This window comes from Peromyscus eremicus, chromosome 3, assembly GCF_949786415.1.
Source record: "Peromyscus eremicus chromosome 3, PerEre_H2_v1, whole genome shotgun sequence".
Taxonomy (NCBI): Eukaryota; Metazoa; Chordata; class Mammalia; order Rodentia; family Cricetidae; genus Peromyscus; species Peromyscus eremicus.
In genome coordinates, this window is record NC_081418.1 from 53,239,733 (window position 1) to 53,255,642 (window position 15,910).

The window sequence follows — 15,910 nt, forward strand, 5'->3', positions numbered from 1 at the left end:
CATGCAGTAGTTCACAGTTTGATGACATGATGTTCAAAGCTGGCAGTCATTATGGAGGAACAAAGGGGAATTGTCTAGGCATGGCAGTGAGGATCCAAAGAGACATTTGTTCCATGGTCAGTGCTAGTAGCACAAAGGCTGTGGTGGAAAGACATTGCTGCCACTTGATAGGGCTACAGAGGAGGTGTGTCCTTGGCAGTTTAGAGCAGGAAGGGAGAGGATGTGTTTTGCTCAAGCATGGCTTGTGAGCTCCAGATCCACCTGGAAGGTTCAGGAGCTGAGCAAGAGAGTAAGATGTAAGGTGAATTGAAGATCTAGGGCTTCTTAAGGGACTGGCATACATGGTGTTAGGGAACTTGATGAGATGCACTCCGGTGGTTTCCAGGCAGAGAACAGAGGGAAGGCTGTGCGTGCAAGAAGGTAGAGAGGCGAGAGCATCCTTTATTCTCTTCTGCTAGAGGACATGGGACACTGGGGAAATGGGGGTCATACTTGAGTTTGAGGAAGGGACACACTGGCTTTTCTACCTAGCCACCAAATGACGGGGCCCCTCAAAGACCACCATCCTAAGTGCTCGCCAATTCTCAAACAATACTTGCAGTATTGTTTGCATGGTCTTAACAAATGTCAACAAAAGGCCCATATGCTAAATGCTAGGCTGCTGGCCGGCCGGTGGTACTATCATGATGCCTTGGTGGGACTTTTAGGAGTTAAGGGCTGGTGGAAGAAAGTTATTCACAGAGGGTCTGTCCTCAAGGGGACTACTGGCACCTTGGCCCCTCCTTTCTTCTCAGCTGCTATGAGATAAGCCTTTCTATCACTATCACCTCACAGGCACAAGGGCCACAGGGTCTGGTGACTATGGCTTGATATCCTTTAAGTATAGGTGATTGACAAGTGACTTCCTTAGCCAAGAATGTCTTCAAATTACTGTTCAGAGGTAGATGACTTATAAATTTGAAACCTTAACAAAAGTCTACGCTCTGGATGAGGGTTGAGCACTGCCCCCTGTGCACTGACACCCCCCCCCCCCCCCCCGGGGAATGTCTAGACCGAAACAGCTCGTATTTCTAGAGCTGTGACCCTTAAGGGAAAACCATACCTGCAAAAGCCATGAGGTCAGAAGCTGAGCCAGGTCCATGATGTCTCCCTTACTCCCTCATCATGTTCAATCCATCACTAGTTTCGGCCCACAATTTAAGGTACCTAAACTCTAATCTGTCTCTTTGGTTCATCTGCAAAATCTCTCTTGCCCCTCCTGTTCTACAACAGCCTTTTGACTATACACATGTTCTTGCTATTTCCACATTGTCCTACTGTGGCATTTACAACATTCCAAGCTCTTGTCATGCCATTCTTTGTAATCTAAATCTCTGCAGTGGCTCCACATTGTTCTCAGGATAAAGCCACAGCTCTGGCTCAAGCTCTGTATCCTGACCATCCCCAAGCCAGCCTTTCTTCAATTTGCACTGCCCCTCACCCTCAGATGCCCTGTGGGCTTGCCTCTCTGGGGTCCTGGCATGGGCTATGTCCCCAGCTGTCACAGAGTCTTGCAGGAGTGGTTGCTCCAAGTTAATGTTCATGCTTATCTTCCCGATTTTGTATTGGACATCCTTTTCTTGAGCTCTGGGGGTAATACATGCCTCCCAGTTCTATGTTCTTTCCAGTCTCCAGAACAGCTGCAGGTTGCTATTATTTGATGGACATTTACCCTAGCAGATCCCCTAAGGGTGTGGACTGTCTCTGAGGGCTCAATATATGCTTTATGTTATTATGTAATTATACTATGCTTTGTGTTAAATGAAAGGCTGAGAAGCAACTTTGTTTATACTATATCTCACCACAGAATGTACTGGATGTCATCAAAATTCTGAAGCTTTTTTACAATAGAGGGTTGGGCATCTACAATGGGATTCTAGTGGCCCTAAAATTCAGTGTCGGTCAGTAAGTGTATGTAAGGCCTGAGATTTGTGCCAGGCTCTGTGTTGGGTCACTACTAAGCCAACTGCAGCAAGTAGGCTGGAACTGGGAGATTTTTGGTTGGCACAAGTATCATAACTCATGCTTAGGACAAGACCTGTAGTAGTTTGCCTGAGCAAGTTGGTGATCTTGGCATACGCTGTTCTGAGCAAATTCCTTTCCTTTTTCTGACACAGCAGCCATTCGGCACCTAGTGCCCACCCCTGGATGTTGAGGCAAATAGCAACCTACTAGGTAGCATAACCAAACTCCGCTGGCTAACCCATGAGCAGCCACTTCCTGTGTCAAATCTGACCCTTGGGTGAGTTTCCGATGCTCAGCCCACCTTATTACAGGGGAGTGGGAGTGGGAGGCAGTTTCATGTAAGTCCTTTTCATCTCAGTCATACAGGTTAGCTAGCTATCCATACTCATCACCACCGACTCTCTGAAATGTTTACTCCCTGTAATGACATAGCTATTTTCAGTGACAAATGCTGCAGCTTCTAGGCCAGGCTCGCTCTGGTTCTGGCTTCCTCTGGGTGCAGGAAGACGGAAGCAGCAGATGTCCCACTACCGGTAGCCTCTGTGCCAGCAATCTGCCTGGGTTGCTGGGGGTGCCCTGGGCCTCTTTTCCTGTCTGCCCTTCACAGCTCCTGTGGCTGCTGACTCTTTGCCATTTGACCATCTGCCTTGCCTGGCCCCCACGTTGGTGAGCTGACGCTGGCAATGCTTTGGGGTGCCCATCTGGCCCAGCACTAAGGGTGGAGGTCTCTGCCTGCCACGGCTCCTCTGACCCCTGCAGACTTGGCTCCTTCGGCCCTGTTCTCCTCTCACTGCTACTTCAGATCCGATGGGATCCTAACGGAGGTGACAGCTGAGAAGGCCAAGCGGCTATCGCTGTCTCCTCCCTAAGAAAGCACTATGGAGTAGATGATGGAAAAAACAAAAACACCAACATAGCTTTATTTTTTTTTCCTCTGTGAGCAAGGACTAGGCTATCTAGAATATGGAAGTTATTTGAAAATGTGGGTTGACCTGAGATTGGGAAAGAGGAAGAGAAAGTGCATAGAGGAGGAAGCTCTGACATCAGCCACTTGGGCTGACCTGAAAGAACCGAGGTCCAGTGACATTGTAGTTGTCTGTCCTGCCCTTCCACTGGGGGAGTGGCAGCTGGGCATAGCAGGAAGCTGCTCACTGGGGCCTTGGCCACAAAGCTCCACCTTCATCTAGTCTCCATTCTCAAGTCCCAGAGTCTTTTGTACTGGCTAGCACGTGCCCCTGGGACCGGGGAACAACACATTGGGCTGCAAGTGGGAAACAGTAGGCCACGTGTGTGCAGCACTCAGTGCAAGGAGCGTACTCTGCAAAAGCAAAGAGATGTGATAGAGTTCACTCCTCTCTTATATTTCTTAGATTACAGAAGCGATTCACATCCGTGGGGAAATACAACCGTATAAAAGTCTTTTGCTATCCCTGATTCTAGTCCCCAGAGCTAACAACTAATGTTAACAATCCTGTGAAACCTCTTGGCAACATGACGGTATGTAACGGGATTATAGCAGTGTACAAATACAGAATACATGTGTGTGTGTGCTGGCACATAGTTGGACAGACAGAATCTGATGGTGTGGCATGATAGAAAGTGAGTAGTGGAGTCCAGTGGAGGCAGAATTTAAAAGTCTATGGAGGGGCCAAACTGGACTGCAAGAGAAGTTATGGAACACAATGATATAAGTAAGACTGGAGGGGGTAATAAGAAGTAGGCAGGAATATTTAAAATAGTAAAGAACATGTGTATCTTGGTTTGCTTTCTGTTGTTGTGATAAACACCATGACCAAAAGCAACCTGGGGACGAAAGGGTTTATTTGGCTTTTACATCCCAGGTCACAGTCTGTCATTGAGGGGAGCCAGGACAAAAGTTCAAGACATGGAGGGAAGAACTGGAGCAGAGACCATAGAAGAACACTGCTTCTTGGCTTGTTCCTCATGGCTAGCTCCTCATGGCTAGCTCAGCTTGCTTTTACATATACCCCAGGACCACCTGTCCAGGGATGACACAGCCCCCATTGAGCCAGGCTCTCCCACATCAATCATAAATCCAGAAACTATCTCAAATTTGCCTAGAGGCAATCTGATGGAGGCATTTTCTTATTTGAGATTCCTCTTCCCAGATGACCTTAGCTGTGGACAAAAAACTAACCAACACACTGTATTACCAAAAAAAGTATGTAGCTTGGGGGGAAAAAAAAATCCAACATCCAGTTAGCTATAGTTTCCTTAACTGCCAAATGAGGTAATAATAGTAATAATAATAATATATCCTCATGGATTTCTTGTTAATACTAAGTGGGAGTAATATATTCCTACAGCTTAGAAATGTATAACCAACAATGACAATGTATTCTCTCTCTCTCTCTCTCTCTCTCTCTGTGTGTGTGTGTGTGTGTGTGTGTGTGTGTGTGTGTGTGTGTGTATGCATAGTCAGGCATGCTAGGCAGGCACTGTACCACTGAGGTGTACCTGTCCTGAGTGTGAGCAATTATGACAGTCATTGTTACTGTCACGTCATTCCTCTTTTGCCTGTCTGCAGCCTGCATATAGAAGAAACGGCCGATAATATCTCTGGCTCTGCTTTGGAATTTTTTCTTTAGTCATTATGCTGCTTCTTCCATAAAGAATGCTTTGAATGCCATACTTTGTACTGTACACCTTTGCGGGGAAAATACTTTCCCATATCTGGTGCATATAAAGCCTTGGAACTGTGTAGGGATATTTTAGTAGCCAAAGTCAGTGACCATTTTCTGGCTTTCTTTTCCTGATCTAGTACGTGCTTGAAGTGGAGACATTGACTGATTTCCTACACATTACTCATACTATCCAAGAACACCAAATAGAATTGCTTGCTTAAGAAACACACCCAAGAATCATTAGGGTAATTTCTGCTTGCTGTCTGTACATTAAAAGCATTGACTATACCCTCCATCTGAGACATCCTGGGCCAGTCATTCTGACCCTTTGGGGAATTCTGTTTTACTTCTCATTAGTATTTAGAATGGCTGCCTTAAAACTCTTAGCTCTAATATTCTGCATCCTGAATGCTCTTAGTTGTCTGTGAAATTGAGTCTGCCTACACACTCTCTTATTCTTGATTTATAAATAGGCTCAGCTGCCAACAATTACACATACTCTATTTTTTGATGTTCCTTAAGGAGGCTTTGGGAGGGTAGGTCGTTTTTACTCTTATAAAGTTATCTGGAAACTATCTCCATTTCCCCACATGGGCATATTTGGAAGGATGGTGACGAGTCTTGGACTCAAAAGCCCAAGAAACAATCTCCAACATGCAGAGTAAATCCAGTATCAAGTTTCCAACAGACCGTCATAGGGACAGGCCTGGAACCAGCTTATGCATGTTAGAGTGTGAGCACCTGCACACTCTGTGTCATACATGGCCACCCATGGTATGCAAACTATTGTTGATGGAAACATTAAGATCACAGAGAAAAGAGAGACTGGTGGGGCCTAGAAAGATGATGGATGTATAGTCACAGATATAACTAAAGACTTAAGGTTGAAGGAAGGAAAGAGCATTGAATGTACCAAGACGCATTAGACCTGCCTGGCCAACTAGAAGGGAGCTTGTGAGGCAAAGCTGCCTAGGTTCACTGGCTGGGAATTTCCGTTCTTGGCCAGCCTAGGACTTGCATGGTAGGTAATACTGAGAACGATATAAAAATTTCAGGCATGGCATGTTATTTATTTCTTCACATAAACCAGCAGGCAAATGAATTAAAAAACATCCCTTTTACAGATGGAGGCAATGAAACCGAATGAATGAGGAAACTTGTCCGTGGACTACAAAATTGGGCTCCCTGGCTTCACTCTTTGCCAAGGGAGCTAATTAACTCTGACCTGAATTAGCCCCTGGGGCCATCTCTTCAGGTAATGCCCCCGTTTTTTTTCATCCCAAATTCATGGTATTAGTTTGCATTCCCCCCAAACCATAGCCCAGGGCTGTAGGGCGCAGCAGATGGGAAGCGCCAAGAGTTAGGAACTCACAAGTGTTGAGTGTTAGGAGTGTCTCAGACACCAGTCGGGGATTACAGGGTAAAACTAAAGGGAGCACCCGGGCAGTGGTGCGGGGGACGGGGCACGGGGGTGAGTGGGTGAATATTGGACTAGAGGCCTGAATGCATGACTCTATAATTAGGACGTAGGGAATGTGCGAGAAGTTTCCGTGTGTAATTTTACCTAAAGAAAGAAGGGGAGGAAGGTAGGAAGGAAGGAGAGTGAGAAAGATAGGCAGACTCTAGCTGTGTCAGATCTCTTTCATGTAGCCTGCGGCACAGTCTCAGGCTGAGGAATCCGGTTGGACCAGTGGGGGGCTCCACCGAGCTTTATCCCCCGTGAGCCGCTGACACCCCACTGGGGAAGGTTTGCCGAAGGACCCTCAAGGACTAGTCTCCGGAGGCTACTTGGGTCTACCTAGGTTGTAAGTCCCAGAGCGGCCTCACCCAGACTGAGCCCTCGCGCCTCCATTTCCTAGACTCGGAGCTCTGGACTCTTTCCCTGGGGCAGTAGATTGCAGGCAGGGTCTGTGGCTATGCGAATTCCTAGAAGCCTTAAGAGGCTGCCTAGTTTTGGAAGTTAGCATCCCCCAAGAGCGCTTAGGCTCCAGCTCATACACTGGTAGGTTACACAAGGCCCAGCTAGGAGCCGGGTGCCAGCAGGGCTAACGCCCCCCTCACCATCCCCGCCCACCCAGGAGCAGAGTCCCACATCCCAGCCCTGCGATCCCCGACTGACCACAGGACACGTGGGACGCGGAGCTGAAGCTGCAGGGGGTGGCGGGGGTCAGTCAATGGCAGGCAGGCCGGGGGGAGCGGGACTGAGCTGTTTCGGGACCTCTGGGATACTCGCCGGCCCGCTCAGCCTGGAGTGGGGACGGTGAGTCAGATCTCCTGCACCCGCGGGTCGGGAGGGGGGGGGGGTAGGTGGCAGGTCAGGAAATGACATCAGAGGCCTGTGCTGGGGAAGGGTGGTCTATGCCCGGCGGGGGCGGTGGTGAGTGGGGAGGCCACAGGCGGACTTTCGAAGAGCCTGGAGCCCGGGGCAGGACCCGGGCCCCTTCCTGGGGGAGTTTCCTGCCCAGTCCGCCCTCCCCGGCCTCTCCCCGCCCCCTCTCCGGGCCGCTCCTTGTATGGTCTGGGCGCCGCTCTCTCCCCGCCCCCTCCCTCCCTTCCCTTGCACGTCGTCCCTCCCCGCTTGGCTAGAGGCTGCTCCGGACCGGGACGCAGAGTCCGCGGACTCGGCGCCGACGCGGTCACCCGAGACGCGGCGCTCAAGCTCCTGCCCGCGGTGAGGTGCGGGGAGCCGCTCCGCCGCCCCAGGAAGGGGACTCAGGGAGGCGCGGGTGGGGTCACCGAGGGGAGCTTGGACCGAGGGGTGTCAGCCCGGCACGGCGCTGCGTAACCTGACGACCCCACCCCCCTAGCAGCCCGGCCTGGCCATGGCGGCCCCCCGCCCGCCTCCCGCGATCTCCGTCTCCGTCTCGGCCCCGGCGTTTTACGCCCCGCAGAAGAAGTTCGCCCCGGTTGTGGCACCGAAACCCAAAGTGAATCCTTTCCGGCCTGGGGACAGCGAACCTTCTGTGGCAGCTGGGGCCCAGCGAGCACAAATGGGCCGGGTGGGCGAGATCCCCCCGCCGCCCCCGGAAGGTATGTGGCTGTGCTTGGGGGCCCCGATCCCTCTCCAGCGCCAGGTGGGGGTCGGAGGTTTGGGGAATTTGGAGGTGTCTGGAAAGGCTGTTGGGAAGGGGGCTGGGCGCAGCCACCCTGTCCTGAGCAGATGTTCTTACCTCATCTTGGAGCTCCTGGCTGGGAGCCAGGACCCTTGGGACTGTTCCAAGTCTCCCGCCTGGGGGTGGGAGGCGGGAATGTGGGCCAGGAATCTTCCCCTTTGGATCCGTTCTCTGAAGTGTAACGGGAGCTGCATGGTTCCTCAGCCGATCCCCGGCCTTTCTCGACCTGCTTCTCTCAGGGCGTCCTGAGCCCCTGGTTATGGTCCACACACACTCTGGGATGCAGAAAAGAGTTCTTGGATTAGGGGGTTAGAACTGTCGGCTAAGGAGAGGAGGAAAGAGGGCCAGTACTGATAGCCTTCTCTCTCCTTCCTACCTAGACTTTCCTTTGCCCCCTCCTCCCCTTATTGGCGAGGGCGACGACTCCGAGGGTGCCTTCCCACCTCCGCCTCCCCCGATGATCGAGGAACCATTCCCCCCAGCTCCTCTGGAGGAGGAAATCTTCCCCTCTCCACCACCTCCCCTGGAGGAAGAGGGAGGGCCTGAGGCCCCCACCCAGCTCCCACCGCAGGTAGGAAGGCCTTGGAGGGCAGTTTTATGTGAGGTGGGGTGGGGGGACACCTCCGTTGAGTGGAGAGGAGTCTTTACTCTCCCCCGATGGGATTGGGATGTCAAGGGAAGACTGGGATGGGTGCTCTGACCCCTGACCCTCCAGCCCAGGGAGAAAGTGAGCAGTATTGACCTGGAGATCGACTCTCTGTCCTCACTGCTGGATGACATGACCAAGAATGATCCCTTCAAAGCCCGGGTAAGGGGCAGGCTAGTAGGAAAGGCTGGGGCCCAGAAGGAGAGGAGGGAATGTTTGGAGGGGGTGACAGCCTTCTCTAAATGCATTTCTCCCTCTTCTGTTTCCCTTTGTAGGTGTCATCTGGCTATGTACCCCCACCAGTTGCCACTCCGTTTATTCCCAAGCCTAGTACCAAGCCTGTATCTGGGGGCACAGCACCCTTGCCTCCTTGGAAGACCCCTTCTAGCTCCCAGCCACCACCTCAGCCGCAGGCCAAGCCTCAGGTCCAGCTCCATGTCCAGCCTCAGGCCAAGCCCCAGGTCCAGCCCCAGCCTATGTCTTCTACTAACGCACAAGCCCGAGGTCCCCTTTCTCAGGCTCCAACTCCAGCACCCAAGTTTACTCCAGTGGCTCCCAAGTTTACTCCCGTGGCTCCCAAGTTCAGCCCTGGTGCCCCCAGTGGACCTGGGTCACAGCCCAATCAAAAAGCGGCGGTGCCTCTGGAAGCTCCCTCTTCTGTGGGCACAGGGTCCCCTCAGCCCCCAAGCTTCACCTATGCTCAGCAGAAAGAGAAGCCCTTGGTGCAAGAGAAGCAGCACCCAGTGCCTCCACCAGCTCAGAACCAAAACCAAACCCAGGTGAGGAAGCCACAGGCTGAGGCCAGGGGCTGGAGTGGGACTACAGATGAAAGGGCAAGTGGGGTAAGGGTGGGGTAGAGGAGGGGAGGAGCCAGAGTGGGTGTGGCAGTGGGGGAAGTGTGGGGTTATCTGGTGGGGCAGAGAGAAAGTTCTTCTGGGGGAAACCTAGTACCAGCTGGGGCCTGGGTCAGCAGGCAGAGAACAGCAGGGGCCTAGAATTAAAAGGATACAGTGTTCTCTTGTATCTCTGCTCCGGAATGTTAAAGGTGAGAATGAGATCACTAGCCCAACCTTACTTTTTCCCCGTTCTTGGGCCTTGACTTAATCCCAAGGCTCCTGGCTTTGCTGAGCACTTTCAGCACCCGAGGGCACAGCTAAAGATAAAAGTGTAGTCAGCACCAGTACACACCTGCTGGGCCAGCCTCAGCTGAGTGCCAGGGACTGTGCTCTGTGCTCTGGAGGCTGGGGCAGGGGGCAGGAGAGATCTCTCAAATAGGTTCAGCCTTCTGAGGTCATGGGTCTGGGGTAGAATTTCTAGCTTGTTTCTCACAAACTGTTAGACCTTAGTCAAGCTGGGTGAACTTTGAGCCCCCCTTTTTTCTCTGTCTTTGAAATAACCACCCACCCCAAACAGTGATGGCGAAGAGCAAGTGGGCTTATCTTCTTAGTCTTGCACATAAGTGCTCAGAATAGAAATAGACAGCATAGGTGTCTGTTAGTTCAAGAGAAGAGATCTTGAGTTGAAGGGACCTGGTGGTCATCTGGCCGGTCATTGTAAATGCCTGTGCATACTCAGACATGGTGTAGGAAGAAGCGTTGCCAAGTTCCTACAGCTCAGAATCTGAGTTACAGGGATTTGAAAGTAGGAGCCAACATGGGCACTGGCAAGTTCGGAACAGCTTCATGAGGTGGGTCTGCCTTCAAGTATTTGAGGCCTTGAGAATCGAGAAAGGATCAGGAATAGCACTCAGGTAGAAATAGCCTGTTCAGAATTCAAGGGTATGAACACATGGGGGCTGCTTGGAGGACCGGAAGCACGAGGTTCCTATGGGAAGAGCTTTGAGCTGTACTTGAGATTGGTGGAGGTAGAGGGCAGAAGTACTAGGTAAAGAAATCTCCAACAGGGAGCTTGTGCATACTACAGAATCACTGATGGTTTCTCAGTAGTGTGTGGTTTGTCCAGAGGGACTGCTGGAAGTAATACTTTTGGAAGTTTTCTGTAGTATTTCCAGCCGAGATGCATATGAGAGGTAGAGAGGTCTGTGAAGCAGGCAAGTTCACTCCTGGGCCACAGTGGTATTAGTTGCAGTGAGAACTAAGACCCACGGATGAGAGCTGTTCCAAAGGAAGAACCTCCAGAAGGAGGCGACTGATAAGCAGCTGGGGTAGGAGAACACAAATGCCAGGAGGGCTCAGAGCCTGGGCATGCTGGGGAATGACAGTATGACAGACCAAATAGAGAAGTACAGAAGGGGAAATGGTTGGACAGGAAGAGGAGGGGTCCAGCTGTCAGCATGTTGAGCAACAGGCTTCAGGCACACTCTCTTTCAGCTGCATCTGTCACTCAACTACTGTAGGACTGTAATTCAGGGGCAGCCCTCAAGCCAGAGACGTGCACATAGCCATACATACCACGAGATAGCTGACAAGTCTTTCAAGAACTCCATAGCGGAAGTTAAAGGCTTCGGGAACCTTGGGTCATGTAAAGAGAATGGAGGAAAATCCCAGGATGGGATCCTTAGAAGTGGATGAGGTGACCTTGGGGGCTCTTCAGTGTGGGCTTAGGGAATAAGGACTCAGATAAGCAGAGATTTGACTTAGGACTTGGTCGATGGCCTTGGGACTGTTTGTGCCCTATGGTGGTGACAAAGTTGAGTGAACAACTGACGAAAACATGGAAGTTGTTAGTGTAGCCCGATCTCAAAGTTTGGCAGTGAAGCTAAGGATAATGGCCTGTAAGTCATAGCACATGGGAAGTTGAGGCAGGAGGATTGTTAGGAGTTCAAATCAGACTACAGAGTGAGTCTTGCTCTGTGTCTCTCTTTCTTGTGTGTGTGTGTGTGTGTGTGTGTGTGTGTGTGTGTGTGTGTGCGCGCGTGTGTGTTAGGTGCTTCAAGTTAGGGCAGGAGAATCCAGGTGTACATTTCAACCAGGAGGTAGAAGCCAGCAGAGACTAGGCCAGAGATCCCTGAGAGCAGCAGTTGACCTCAGAGGCCCCGGAGGGAGCAAGGACAGGGTGACACACAGTGTTTGGTTGGAAAGAAAGAAGGATGAGGGAAGTTAAACTGGCTAGCTGCCAGACATTTAAGGGGTGAGGTCATCGGTGAGTGGAAGGGAGGGGGCCAAGCTGTGGGGGGCTCCAGGAGATAGGAAAGGTTTGGAACAGCTGCTGTTGGGAAGGCAACTGGGAATCTGGCAGAGCCAAATTCCAGACAGAGAAGCTGGGGCTGGAGGGTGTGGCAGGTGCTGCAGTGTTTGGGGAGCTCTGCAGTGTTCAGCGTCTCCACCTACTTTCTGCAGCACGGAGGCAGAAACAGGAAACAGGCGCTGCTGTGGCCCAGGGTTAGAGATTGGGTCAGCTAGCCTAGGGTGGTAGAAGAGGCCTTTGTAGAAAGAGCTAGTAAAGAAGCCAGTCTAGGGACTTGATGGACGAGGCACACGGGCAGGTTGAAGCCTGGGACACTCAAGCCCTCCTGCTAGGCTGTTAGTAGTATGGGTGGTGAAAGGAGAGGTGGGGATAGTTGGAAAGGATCTTGGGAGCAAAGTGCTAATAAATCATAGGTCCAAGCTATCCTGAGGTGGAAGATGCTGCAGCAGGGAATTTTGAGGCCGTGGCAGTCGGGCGGTGACATTGCTGCTGGCAGGCAGAGGAGGAAGCAGTGAGAGTGTCCCGCAGGAAGGACACGGGCATCCACAGGGAGGAGTGTGGTTGAATATCCTTCCCAAGATGGGGACAGCCATTTATAGTAGCATTTACTAGAGAGCAAGGATGAGCTGAGTCCATTCCCCTGTCCTCAAAGTGCCCGGAAGGGAATCTTAGAAAAGGGCAAAGGTGAAGCTTGCATTCAGGGACCCCCCCCCCCCACTAGTTAAGAGTAGGGGACTGAAGGAGTCAGTCTTAAGGAGAGTGGCTAAGATCCCGGGGAGTGTGACTTTTATACTTTCCTTGGGAAGGTACAGTATGGTAGGTAGAGCTCTGAGTACAGTTCTGGGGGTGGAGAAGGAGATAGTGAGGGGCTTCAGGGACTGGAGGGGTGAAGGCATCAGCAGGTGATGGGGTGACAGTGTCCTTAACCCTGCAATAGACTAGAACCATCCAGAGTTCGTGAAGGAGTGTCTCAGGGACACACTGGCGCAAGTCAGATAGCTCCTGCTCAAAACCCCAGGATTCTGAAGTGCCTTGTCCCTACACAAGGACATCCTTCCCCTCTCCAGTCTTTAGCCCTCAAGGTCCTCTACATAGGAGGAATGGGCTAGCCTAGGAACTGACCTCTGGCTCTCCCCTGGAGACTTGCTGGGGAAGGACTGGGATCAGGTGGACTACAAAACCTTCACTTAGGATGGAACCCAGGGTGTCTGAAGAGCTGAGGGTGGGCTCCTGCAGACAAGTTTAACCTATACTTCCAGCCTCGATGCATCCTCATGCTGACAGGGGCTACTCAGCAGCAGGTGGGATGAGTAGGTGTATGTGTGCATGTAGATGTGTGCATGTGTGGTGTGGCACTTGTCTGGGACGTGGAAGACACTGCCTGAGCATGCTCTGTGAAGTTGGGGTGTGGCCTGGTGTGTTTGAGGATTCAGTGACCTGAGCTGCTGTATGGGTAGTTTCCATTGCTTAGTTGTTCTGGTCTGTCTGGATGCCTCGGGGTGCAAGGATTTGAGCTAGACTGGTGAAGATGTCCCACTGTAGGAGATAGAGGCTAAGGTCAGCTCTGCCCCTATGTTTATATGTGTGGTACTAGGGGTCAGGGCAGGGAGCAGCAGAGAGGAGCTTGAAGAGTCCTAGCGTCAAGGAAAGGAGATGGAAGCTTAATTCTCAATGTAAGAAAGGGGTCAGCTGGTCCACCTGGAAGGAGTTAGAGAATATGAAAAAAGCGTTGGGGTTTTAGGTGCGCTCTCCTGGCGGCCCGGGACCCTTGACCCTCAAGGAGGTGGAGGAGTTGGAACAGCTGACCCAGCAGCTGATGCAGGACATGGAGCATCCTCAGAGGCAGAGTGTGTCAGTGAATGGTGAGTCCCCTGCCCACTCTTGGGGAACACCTTCCCTGTTGGTACGTTGGCTGGGCATGAACTTCCGAGAAGACCCCTTGGGATCTTCTGTTCTTACTGAGGTGAAATTCTCTGATCTCCCCAGAGTCCTGTGGCCGATGCAACCAGCCACTGCCCCGTGCACAGCCTGCAGTCCGTGCGCTGGGACAGCTGTTCCACATCAGCTGCTTCACTTGCCAACAGTGCCAGCAGCAGCTGCAGGGAGGGCAGTTCTACAGCCTGGAAGGGACGCCATATTGTGAGGGCTGCTATACCGTAAGTCTGGGTTGGGGCTTTCTGGCTGTGGTGGGGCTGGATGAGTCTTGGAAGATACGCCTTGGGTTCTCTGATTCCCTCACAACCTGCTCTGATTGTCTCCCAGGAGACCCTGGAGAAGTGTAACACCTGCGGGCAGCCCATCACTGACCGGATGCTGAGGGCCACTGGCAAAGCCTACCATCCCCAGTGTTTCACCTGTGTGGTCTGTGCCTGTCCCCTGGAGGGCACTTCTTTCATTATGGACCAGAGAAACCAACCTCACTGTGTCTCTGATTATCACAAGTGAGAACCTGTCATGTCTTTTTTTTTTTTTTTTTTTTCTCTTCATCCATGTTTTGTCTGGTAACCAGGCTGCCACCTGGCTCCAGGTCAGCGGCAGACCACAGATCTTGCTTGCTAGTCACAGTGGTGGCCCTTGGCTGCTTCCACGTCAGCCTTGGCTCCCTTGGGCTTCTTGGGGTGTGTCTTTGTTCAGCAGTTGGTCCTAGAATGGCTATGTTCGCGTGTAGGCTGGGTTCTCAAAGTTCCTTTGGAGTTCAGCTGCTTGGAGTACTGACTTCTCCCTAGGCCTGTAATAGTCCTAGGCTGGTAGGCCAATAAAGTATCGACATGTAACTATAGGATGGGAAAATTGAAGTCTGTCCCCACCTTGGACAATATGTCTGGGGGATACAGTTGCAGGATTTTGTGTGGGTGACTAGGATTCCTGGTCCCTCCGTTTTCTCTGGGGCCAGGCTGGAGGGAGGCCCCTGAGAGGGAGGTGTCTTCTGTCCTGCTCTGGAGTTCCTGCAGAACTGCACTTTGGGTGGGGCCGGGGTGTGGGAGTGAACACCTGTGAGCGAGGTGTGGGAGATGGAGCCTTGTGTGAGTGGAGAGGCAGGAAGTTTCTCTTGATGAGGGCCTGCGGTGTGTGCCACTTGGTCCTTTGGCCTTTCTCATGAACTCGCTCCACCCAGATATGTGGAATACGAGGGTGTGCCCTTGGCCACACAACCTATGCCTCCTTAGCCTGTGCCCTCCCAGGGTACGCCCGGGGTATCTGGATCCACTGAACCCTCTGGACCTGCTTTCTGACCCTTTAGGCAATATGCTCCAAGGTGCTCCGTCTGCTCGGAGCCCATCATGCCTGAGCCTGGCCGTGATGAAACTGTACGAGTGGTCGCTCTGGACAAGAACTTTCATATGAAGTGTTACAAGTGTGAGGTCAGTTGTCCCTCCTGTCTTTCAGAGGTCACTTGGAGCCTTGGAAAAACCAAGGGACTTCCCAGTGGGAGGGGAGAGCGGTGCGTTGGCCTGTGTGTGTGCGCATGTGTGTGTGTGGGGGGCTGGGTTGGGGGTGTGGGTTCTAGCAGTTGAGAAGCAGTCAGAGTGGAGCTGGGATAGGAGGGGACAGGCTCCAAACCTGTAGTGGGGTGGCAGGGGGTAGGTTCCCTGGGAACTATCTATTCTTGCCTTTCTTACAGGAGAGGCCTGGTAAGGAGCAGGGGAAGTAGTTTGGTCAGGAAGGTATGCAAGGCCTATAAAACGCTTGGTCTTCCTGCTTCAGATGGAGCTGTAGTACAGTAGGGTGGGGCAGCAACCTTCTTGGCCAGTGTCCCTCTTACCTCTCCTCCTTTCCAGGACTGTGGGAAGCCCCTGTCCATTGAGGCAGATGACAACGGCTGTTTCCCTCTGGATGGCCACGTCCTTTGTCGGAAGTGCCACACTGCTAGAGCCCAGACCTGAGTTGAGGATGGGCCTCCTTCCGGAGCACAGGTCCATTCCCCACCACGGACCACCCACACTGAGACCAGTCCTTGCCTCTACCCTCCCTGCATTCCGAACCCCTCCCCAGTATCTCAAGTGCCCTGACCCAGGGCCTCCGCATGGCCTCGCATGGCCTCGAGGTGCTGAGGCCCCGCCCCGTCCGTCCTGGTGCTGAGGCGCAGCCCGGGGCTCCACCCCTTGCCTCTCCTGCAGGGATCGCCCATCCTCCTGAGGTCCCCAACCCAAGGGTCACGTTTAGTGCTGCTGCTTTCACTGCTGCACCGATGCCCTTGGCTGGCCTGAGCAGCCTATGCAATGTGCTTGCTGAGGGTGGGAGAAGCCCTCACCCTCCAGGAGCCTGGCTCCAGCAGCCCGGACACCCACCTTGCCCTGTGCTGCTAGGTTGTGGCCACAGCTAACATGATAAAACCTCATTTTCCAGAATTGCTA

At 52.4% G+C, this 15,910-nt stretch overlaps 1 protein-coding gene across 4 annotated transcripts; it reads left to right on the forward strand.

Annotated features, from left to right (window-relative positions):
* Window positions 1–7,209: 7,209 nt before the first annotated feature.
* Window positions 7,210–15,904, forward strand: Zyx (zyxin). 4 transcript variants are annotated; one of them, XM_059257652.1, is made up of 10 exons: window positions 7,211–7,325; window positions 7,460–7,679; window positions 8,143–8,333; window positions 8,478–8,570; window positions 8,684–9,187; window positions 13,297–13,417; window positions 13,542–13,711; window positions 13,818–13,996; window positions 14,797–14,917; window positions 15,335–15,904. In XM_059257652.1, the coding sequence occupies exons 2-10, from the start codon at window positions 7,472–7,474 to the stop codon at window positions 15,437–15,439; spliced, it is 1,692 nt and encodes a 563-aa protein (XP_059113635.1). In that variant the 5' UTR covers window positions 7,211–7,325; window positions 7,460–7,471; the 3' UTR covers window positions 15,440–15,904. The 4 variants fall into 4 exon arrangements, with proteins under 4 accessions (XP_059113638.1, XP_059113635.1, XP_059113637.1 ...); XM_059257654.1 differs by having other exon boundaries at window positions 7,228–7,320; XM_059257653.1 differs by having other exon boundaries at window positions 7,246–7,325; window positions 7,457–7,679.
* Window positions 15,905–15,910: the final 6 nt, after the last annotated feature.

Excerpts from the sequence above, each read along its gene's own strand:
- Zyx (XM_059257652.1), top strand. The coding sequence starts at position 7,472 with ATGGCGGCCCCCCGCCCGCCTCCCGCGATCTCCGTCTCCGTCTCGGCC. Across the intron at positions 7,680-8,142 it reads CCCCCCGCCGCCCCCGGAAG|ACTTTCCTTTGCCCCCTCCT; the intron begins GTATGTGGCTGT and ends CTTCCTACCTAG. Across the intron at positions 14,918-15,334 it reads TGAAGTGTTACAAGTGTGAG|GACTGTGGGAAGCCCCTGTC; the intron begins GTCAGTTGTCCC and ends CCTCCTTTCCAG.